The 9,483-nt window shown below is 35.6% G+C and overlaps 2 protein-coding genes across 2 annotated transcripts; one reads left to right on the plus strand and one right to left on the minus strand.

Annotated features, from left to right (window-relative positions):
• Positions 1-1,430: 1,430 nt before the first annotated feature.
• LOC126376312 (iron-sulfur cluster co-chaperone protein HscB) lies at positions 1,431-3,415 on the minus strand. The gene is made up of 3 exons (XM_050023640.1): positions 3,029-3,415; positions 2,632-2,717; positions 1,431-1,941 (listed from the first exon to the last, which is right to left on the minus strand). The coding sequence occupies exons 1-3, from the start codon at positions 3,298-3,300 to the stop codon at positions 1,640-1,642; spliced, it is 660 nt and encodes a 219-aa protein (XP_049879597.1). The 5' UTR covers positions 3,301-3,415; the 3' UTR covers positions 1,431-1,639.
• A 369-nt stretch (positions 3,416-3,784) lies between these two features.
• On the plus strand, positions 3,785-5,643 carry LOC126376284 (transcription initiation protein SPT3 homolog). Its single transcript, XM_050023600.1, has one exon. The coding sequence runs from the start codon at positions 3,864-3,866 to the stop codon at positions 4,809-4,811; it is 948 nt and encodes a 315-aa protein (XP_049879557.1). The 5' UTR covers positions 3,785-3,863; the 3' UTR covers positions 4,812-5,643.
• Positions 5,644-9,483: the final 3,840 nt, after the last annotated feature.

A 9,483-nucleotide genomic window follows, 5' to 3' on the forward strand; every position in this document is an offset into this window, starting at 1 on the left:
ATGTCCGTTTGCTTGAAGCTCTGTCCCCCATAAGGGAACATAACAGGTTCGGTGCATTCAATGGGTAAGTGTGATGCTACCCTAATAAATCTTTCTAATTATACAGGCATCTAAGTAAGTAGATATAATCATAATTATCAATCAACCCTTCAAGGTTTTGAGTTCGTACCAAGGTAGAAATTTTCTTTGTGGGTGGATAATTAAGTGGATAATTTCCTTTTCTCATAAGTAGATAGGTAGTTATTAGAATTGCATATTAAATGAACGGATGACGTCAATAAATTCATCAAGAGAATCACCAAGTAGGTTGCTAATCTATTTACTTACTGACCTACTTACCTGCACACCACGGACATTTCATACAAAATACCTCGTTTTACACAGACACTACACATTGACGGTATCGTACACGCGCATCTGTGTGTGTGACGTCTGACGCCCATACGATTGAAGACTAAAGTAAGACCGAGGGGCGTGAGGTAAACCTAGCTCAGCCGCTGGTGGAAGCGGAGAGTTGCCGTTCTATGTATAGTAATTATTATTTTCTTAGTCTATGGTAACTGGCGAACTTCTGCACACGCACTTCTGCTTCTAAACGACGACGAAATCTAAACAACGGGTGACGATTTTGAGTTCCCATCTAGCACACCCTGGATAACAGGCTCACGACTATATCCCAATTGGGGTAGTCAGAGGTACATCCGTCGCAAGATGAACTTAGTACCCACACCTGATTAGGCCGATGCCTAATATGGATCGCTATAAGCGTGATCCACCCTAGACCACATCGTCATTTACCATCAGGTGAGACTGGTCAAACGCGAGCCAATTTAATTAAAAAAAAATTTTTGGATTATTTCGGTATAATGTACCCTTGCCCAGGGATACGTGTGAAGATGCAGAACGGAAGGTTCAAGTCATAGGGACTGTAACCTGGAACCTGACAGAGGGCAACAGTAACTGTCAGTACTATTCAGAGTCCTAGTACGGCTTTGGAATCGACTACTTTGAGCACCATCCTACTCGTGTCAAATAAAGTATTGCGGGGCGGAAGGCAAGAGGGAAACCACTATTTTAATATCTCAATTGGGGTAGAGGTACACCCATCGTAAGATGAACTTATTACCCGCACCTGATTAAGTCAATCGCATATTATTATGTTCTATGTAAAGCTAATTATTTTAATAATCTAATTTTAATGGCATACGTAGGTACATGACTAATTCCATACAATTACTTTATACTTTGATGTACCTAATTTTGTAGATAATTGGTACTTTTATACTTAAATTATTTTGACATTGTAAAAAATTGGAATTGTCATTGTCCACTTGAAAATGAAGGTAAGTAGTTCAAGTGTGGCCAAGGTCTTAAAATTGTGTGGACACAAATTTGACACATATTTTTTGGTACAAGAAACAAGTAAAAACATTTTATTTTTATTTTATAGATAACTATAAATCTAGTAACAAATCTTTGAATTTTATATTTCAAACAAAACTTAACATAAAACATTATGCATAGGTACTAACTTAACAGATTTTTTAAGTTGTTTAAAATAAAAGGATTTTATTTTTATTGATTAATTACCAAAGAAAAATAAAATAAAACACTAATCAAGGCTATAGTATTAATATACTTATCGAATAATCCCTTTACTACGTATCACACTTTGGATTTGACTATCAATGCTTGTGTAATATTTCATAATACCTAACAATTTTATAACATTCTTCATATCTCCATCAAAAAAAGCCATAGAGACTCTTTTCTGCAATTCCTTAATTTTCATTTTGTTTTCTTCATTTAACTTCATTATTTCTTGTTCCGTTTCAGCACTCTCCACTTCTTCATTCTTCTCCATAATCGTCATGAGAAATGCTTTATCTACTTCAGTTTTTTCTGGTATCTCCTTACCACGAAGACGAAGCATGTAAATACCTGTAAGTTTTAAGAAAATATTAAATGATTACAATACAATATAAAAACTTTTTATTACACTTAAAATAAATATTTATCTTAAAAAAAAATGTTTGATAGTCCTTTTCTTTAGCTCTATCTGTATTAAAATAATATTAAGTTGTCTGCTAGAATTAATTGCTTCTAAAATTTTATTACTCTTACTAGGCATTATTATACATTTTCTCTAAAATAATTATTATGCTACAAATAACATTAAAAGTTCTTGAATATTTATCTTGTGTCCATTGTGCTCAATAAAGTATTTTATCTATTTAACATCTAACATAATCTTAATTTTACTTTAATGTTTTTTTTAATAAAAACTGTCCCAAAAATTATTCTAATATAATAGAAAACACAGTTTATAATGTTAATAAAAATACATTATATAGTCTAAATAGTTTAGTAGGTGGAAGGCAAGAGGGAAACCACTGCCCTATTTTCCCTAAAAAAAGTAGCATGTAGAATGCTACACCGACAAGAGCGTGGCTCTTAAATTAGTGATGATGATGAGTCTATTTATACATATCTCACTGCTGTTCACAGGCTTTCCCTCAAACAACCGGAGGGGTATGGAGCAACGTCCACTATGCTGCTCTATGGCAGGGCCCATTCAAAGTAATGATTACCTATCTAATTGGACGGGATGTACAAACTTGTAATTCATACCTCTCTGTAAGGGCTCTAACAGAGTTTTGTAAGCTTCATTGACTAAAGACGAATACATTTCTGATATTTCCAGCTCTTCTTTGTTCCTGTAAATTGTATGTACAACAAATATAATAATTGTATAATTATAACTGTAATTAGTGTCATGGTAATTATCATATTAAATCTGATCTTTTTAGGGGGCCTGGAATGTCCCTCATTGTGTATGTAAATGGTGTTAGTTATAAACTTACAATACAATACAGAATACTTTATTACATGAATATTAACATAACCAATAGGAATTTAAAGACAGACGGGGTACTATTCGTAAATTTCTTCCAAGCAACCGTAGGGTGCAAGAATTTGAACTAAACTTCTACGTTATCACGAATGATGTAAATTAAAAATATCTTACCTGTTAGCAAACTTATCAGGGTGCAAATATTTCTGCAATTCTTTATATTTCTTAGCTAGTTCGGCCTCATCCAAATCAAATGTTTCACTGACTCCCATGATTTTAAAATAGTTCTCATGATTTTCTGGCTTCTGAAGAACATTACAGTTGGAACAGAAGAGATTTGCAACCAATTTCTTGATATCCTGACCGCAAGACCAGCAAGAAGCTAAGCGGGCTTGTAAAAACGAGGTTTTGAATGTGTTTAAACGTAATATATTACGTAAACTCATGATTTTTGTATAAAAAAAACTATCTAAAATGAAGCAAAATAGTCAAAATTATGTTAAAAGATTCTTAATGGAAAAGAATAACGAAATTCAGGAAGGTCGTGGTAACTAAGCGCAAGGTTATATTTTTTGTTTGATTTGACAATCAGCTGACTGTCACTTAACTGTCAAAACTGGCTATTCCTTAATACGCAGAAATATCGACATATAATAAAAATGATTTATCGTATTTTTGTGGTTTCATTTAAAGTAAGTATTACGATTATACTATAGTTTCTGCAAATTCATTCTAAGTGTTAGCTCCATTTTGAATAGCTTCTCTTATTTGCAAACGTGATTTGTAATTGCTTGAATAGAAACGTCGCTGAAGCATAAAAAATAAAACTGTCAAACTAGGCTGTATGGTCCTCAGATCTTTGCCTGCCTTGATTAAGGCGAAGTTAAAAACAAACATGACATTATAATTGACAGCCAACAGCAATTTGACAGCAATTGACAGAACAGGACTTGTTATTTTTGTTTTGTCTGCGTAAATTATTTTCAAATAAACGAGATTAGGTACGAAAATGGTTTCCTACTTCACCGTAGATGGTACTGGTGAGAATACGAATTTCCAGAAGGAAATATCGAACATGATGCACGGTTTTGGTGACAATCCGAACCCGAACGCGGCAACCGTTGTTTTGGTCGAAAATGTCGTTCTGCAGCAACTAAAAAGCATGCTGCAAGAAGCATCACACTATGCAGTACTTCGCGGTTCTAAAACTATCACGAATTTTGAAATAATTTACTTAATGAGGAAGAATAAAATGAAGTTAAAACGCCTTCATGATTACCAAATAAAAATGGATGTGATTGACAAAAATCGCCAGGTGAATGTGAGTAATCCTACGGAGCCGATAATATCTGGAATAATGTTAGAAGACGAGAAGGACCCTATGATTAAGAAGAGACGTACACACATTGACGTTATAAGAGAACTGGACGAGGCAGATGAAGTAGGTCAAATCAAATTCGATGTCATTGATTATTTGAGGAAAGTAAGAGCGAATAAAATCACAGAATCTATGTGCTATGACAAATATGAAGCGTATCACAAAGCACGTTGCAGTTCGTTTCGGACCAGTAATAATGTTGGAAGAGGATTTGTGAAGTTAGAGCGCTGGATTAATCCAACGAAGGAACTTAAACTTACTATACCAGCATTAGAGGTTTTATGTTTTGTTGCTTACGAAACAGTTGCTGAAATTGTTGATGCCGTATTCTTAATTAGACAAGATGCTAAGAAAAAGTATGGAGATCCGTTCAGTAAATTTGAGGGTGGTTATTTTTGTAATCCGATGAGTTTGAACAATGCAGTGTATATTAAATCTGGTTTCGAAGGAGTTCCAGCTATTACTGTAGCAGAAGTAAGGGAGGTTTTGAGACGTTATTTTAATCCAAGAACAGGAATGAATGGGCTTTTCTATAGAAATATGAATCTTGAGTTACCTTCTAGGTACATAGCCATTTAAGTTAGATCTGAAGAATATGATATCATGCACTATATAAATTTACCAGAGTGTAAGTTCAGTTCATTTACAATAATGTAAAAATATACACACATACAAAGACATAGCTCTTGTGTCCATGTAGAGGTAGGCAGAGGTGTATAGTCTATAAACCACTCCTCGCCAGCTATATTTAAGTCCAATGTAACAGGGGATGCTAATAACCCATCAACCAACCAACCAAGAAGACCTTACATGGAACAGATTAAAGAGAAGACGAACATTGTGTCTTAAGGTAGGGAAAGGTAGCGAAAGAATTTGACAGACAAGAATGGAAAATGCTACACCAACAAGAATGTGCTTTTTAAATTGGAAAAAAGAAATATCCATTAAAATAAGGCAAAAAAATCTGGGCACTCACTACCGTTTATATGTTGAGTATGGCAGTTATTACATTATGTAGTTTAGTGGTACGTAGCGGTTTACACCAGACAAGGAATATAATAAAGTGGTACCCATAATGATTAATTAAAGAAATTGGTCTTATACAGAACATGTATAAGATCAATTTCTTTAAAAAGGTTGCTATCTAAACGATTTAATGTTATGTTAAGGTAGTAACACTTATTACAGTTATGTGCCTGATGTTGGCAACACCAACTAAAATGTTTGATTTTTAAGGTGGTAACAATTTTTGTAAACTCTTCCTGTGCAACAAGAATATAGTGTGTATCATTTTATAACTGACTCTCTCACCTATGTTTCAGCCATAATGTAACTATTTTGTAGGTATTCAACTTGAATTGAATCATCAAACAAAACAAAACTAGAATAAAGTACTGTGTGACTTATTCAATCTATTTTATATCCTATTCCCACATACAATAAATTGTAGGTACCTAATATTTACTGGTTTAATGAAACAAAACCACTACATTTATTGGGGTAGGTAGAGATAGCCACAACTTACAGCCGCCCCACCAGGGATTGCGGGCGTGAATTTTATCTGTCTGTCTGTCCATTCAAAGTATCTAATCAAACAATACATAGTATCATAATAGGATGTTCGGTCACGAGCATTAATATGTATACACTTTGGTACCATGTCACATTAACATTGCATTGCATTAGCATTGTTTTTTGTATTAACTTTTTTGTCAAATTGAACTGTAAGTCTCACTAAATGTCAGATATGTTAGTGCGACAGAGTCCTAAAGTGGGTACATTGCTCATGACTGTTCATAGAGGAAGTTCAATGGGTGTATGTTACTTAAAAAAGTACAAACAGTGACATCTATTGATAAACAATTGTATTACTGCGGGCGTAAAGAACTAAGGGGTTGAAAATGCTTTGTGTCGAACCTATAATAGTAAGAAGTAAAATACTATTCTGTACACAGATGTCGCTACACGTAACAGTATTAAAAAAAGATTTGTATTATTGTGGAAAAAAAATAAATTCCCATAATTACATGAAGGGCACCCACTTAAGACGGCGTGGGTGGGGTCGATACCATGTTTTTTTAAAATTACTTTTAAATCTATACTGTTGCGATGGAAAATTCCAATTAATTCATGTTTTTTTTTTTATATTATTTTTTGTTACATACTTTTGCCACGAAAATATTCACCTGCTATGAAAAGTAACTCAGAATCATGGTCTGCATCATCCTTTAATGTTTTCGTTACGATGTCACTAACCTAAATAATATACCCATATTATTAATCCGGACATTTATTTGTCAGTTAACTAATCCAGATATTCTCTGAATTACGAACTAGTTAAAACAGCTTCGAATAACTTCCTCCAATTCGTAACTAACTGCGGCGCCTGAACTTACCTTTGCGGCAATTTTCACATTTCTCTCGCGTTTCCACTCCACCTGTCTTTTCCATTCAGTTGCATCAAAACTCTTCTAATATCCACTTTGTTACAAATGCCAAGCTTTAACAACTTCGACTAAGTTTGCACTGCACTAAGATAAATTAGAATGAAATAAAGTGATATGATGCTGATGACGATCATGACCTTATTCGCTCAACTTAAGCTGAATTATATCTTCTTACCATTTTTCTGTGTTGTTGCCGTGTATAATTTGTTCTAATCAGCCTAATCAAGTAATCACACAATGGTTTTAATACTCATGTATGAGTTAGGAAACATTCCCCTGGTTCCCGCCAAAAACTCACCCCAAGCCTTAAAAAAACAAAACAAGCAGTAAGTAGGTATCAAAGACCAAGTATTTGGTAGATTCAGTCAATTTGACAACAGAGAAATAAAATTTTTAGTGAAGATATTACATGCGAACTTATAAAGCAAATAAAGCGTACTGATTTTGGCGGGAAACGGGAACGGGACAGTTGCTTTCATCATTGAGTAATCTAAATAATTAATACGAAGTGGTGTTTTGTGGTTAATGATCGCATTAAGTTAGTCGGAAGACATTCGCGAGTGTTATTATATCGGATTATTCAATAAACAAAGTGTATCTGCCTATTTTCGCTTCGTGCCAGGAAGCTGCTTCATAACTCAAAAGTTTATGCGGACTTTTGAGTTAATTCGTTTGGGGTTCGGAGTAGGAGTCTACTCCGAGGGTGGGGGCTTAGGTTTCATCATCATCATCTTTCATCACTTCATCAATCACCAAGAAAAAAAATACGTAAGACATGGCTGTATGGGCATAGTTCCCTTTGCCTTACCCTTCGAGGAAAACCAAACAAAAAAAAAAATGAAAGGATAAAAAAATTAAGGCTTTTCGGCGGGAAACGGGAACGGGACAGTTGCTTTCTTCATTGAGTAATCTAAATAATTAATACGAAGTGGTGTTTTGTGGTTAATGATCGCATTAAGTTAGTCGGAAGACATTCGCGAGTGTTATTATATTGGAGTATTCAAGGAACAAAGTGTATCTGCCTATTTTCGCTTCGTGCCGGGAAGCCGCTTCATAACTCAAAAGTTTATGCGGACTTTTGAGTTAATTCGTTTGGGGTTCGGAGTAGGAGTCTACTCCGAGGGTGGGGGCTTAGGTTTCATCATCATCACCTTTCATCATTTCATTAATCATCAAGAAAAAAAATACGTCAGACATGGCTGTATGGGCATAGTTCCCTTTGCCTTACCCTTCGGGGAAAACCAAAACAAAAAAAATAAAAAAATGGATCAAAACACCGCTATCGCGCGCAAATCTTGAAAAGAACAATGAAAATGTGTTAAAAATCATTTAATCATAATAACCATGTTTGAAATCCGTTGAAAAGTGCATTGGTAGCTTCCAGAGTCCGCCGCGGCGGCAGGAGACAACAAAATATGGATAAAATCTTGTGAGTATACCTTTCCTTTAATTACCTACTTAGTCGATATTTTATTTGGGTGATTCTTCTTCTTTTCTTCTTCTAATCCTGTTTACCCTACTGGAATGTAGGGCTCGAACAACAGATTTCCACTCCTCGCGGTCTTTTGCAGCCTCTAGCATATTGGTGTAATTGATAAAATTTGTTAAAGCCTACGTTAAGTACTACTAGAGATGCGCCGAATATTCGCTTTGTATTCGGTATACTTTCTTCACGTGAGAATCTAGTTTTTCAAGTCTTATAATTTTTTTTTTCTGCAGAAATGAACAATACAAGGAAGACTAAAAAAAAAAAATTAAGATTATGATTATGACTATAGAATGTAAGTAGATGATTTGAAAAATATTTTGTACCACCTGGCGCCACATCTTTAGTTACCATCTCGGGAGATCACATTGAGCTAGAAAATAACATACATACATAAACAGCCTATATACGTCCCACTGGTGGGCAAAGGCCCAAAAACAAACCATTTTTTTATCCGACTGCGGCGAAGTAAAATGGAGGGTTAAGTTGTAAAAAATAGCACTTCAGAAGTGTATGAATAGATATGGTTATTTTGGTTAGGTATGTCCTCCGGTGTTTTTGGTGAGATACTTATACACGCACTTACATACCTACACTTCAAAGTACAAACGGATGACATAACATAACATAAATAGCCTATATACGTCCCACTGCTGGGCACAGGCCTCCCCTCAATCAACCGGAGAGGGTATGGAGCATACTCGACCACGCTGCTCCACTGCGGGTTGGTGGAGGTGTTTTTACGGCGAATAGCCGGGACCAACGGCTTAACATGCCTTCCGAAGCACGGAATCAACTTACTTTTTCGGACAATCAGGTGATTCAAGCCTGAAAAGTCCTTACCAAACAAAGGACAGTCTCACAAAGTGATTTCGACAATGTCCCCATCGGGAATCGAACCCGGACCTCCAGATCGTGAGCCTAACGCTCTTACCACTAGACCACGGAGGCTGTGAAACGGAAATGAAAAACTACTAAAAACGGGCACCCATCCAAAGGCTGACCGCTTCCGACACTACTTAACTTTCTTAATCGGTACCAATTAACAAGTACAAACGGGCTACGGGCTCGCATCGAAACTCCTCGAAATACCCCTCTTGTTTCAGTATTACGAAGCTCCACAACTTTGTCTACACATTCACCGTGCACTTTTCGAGGGTAGTTGCTTGAAAATTTAATTTTGCAAGAGTTATGGGGCGCTATATTGGGAGCAGACGTGTGATTAATGCTCGGAGCTCTAGAATATGTAGGAACTCGGATTTTAGGTAGTTAATGGACGCGCCAGTGCTTAAGGGCATCTAGTGTGCTCTAGTTTTCA

The sequence above is a fragment of the Pectinophora gossypiella genome, chromosome 20 (genome assembly GCF_024362695.1).
Source record: "Pectinophora gossypiella chromosome 20, ilPecGoss1.1, whole genome shotgun sequence".
Classification (NCBI taxonomy): domain Eukaryota; kingdom Metazoa; phylum Arthropoda; class Insecta; order Lepidoptera; family Gelechiidae; genus Pectinophora; species Pectinophora gossypiella.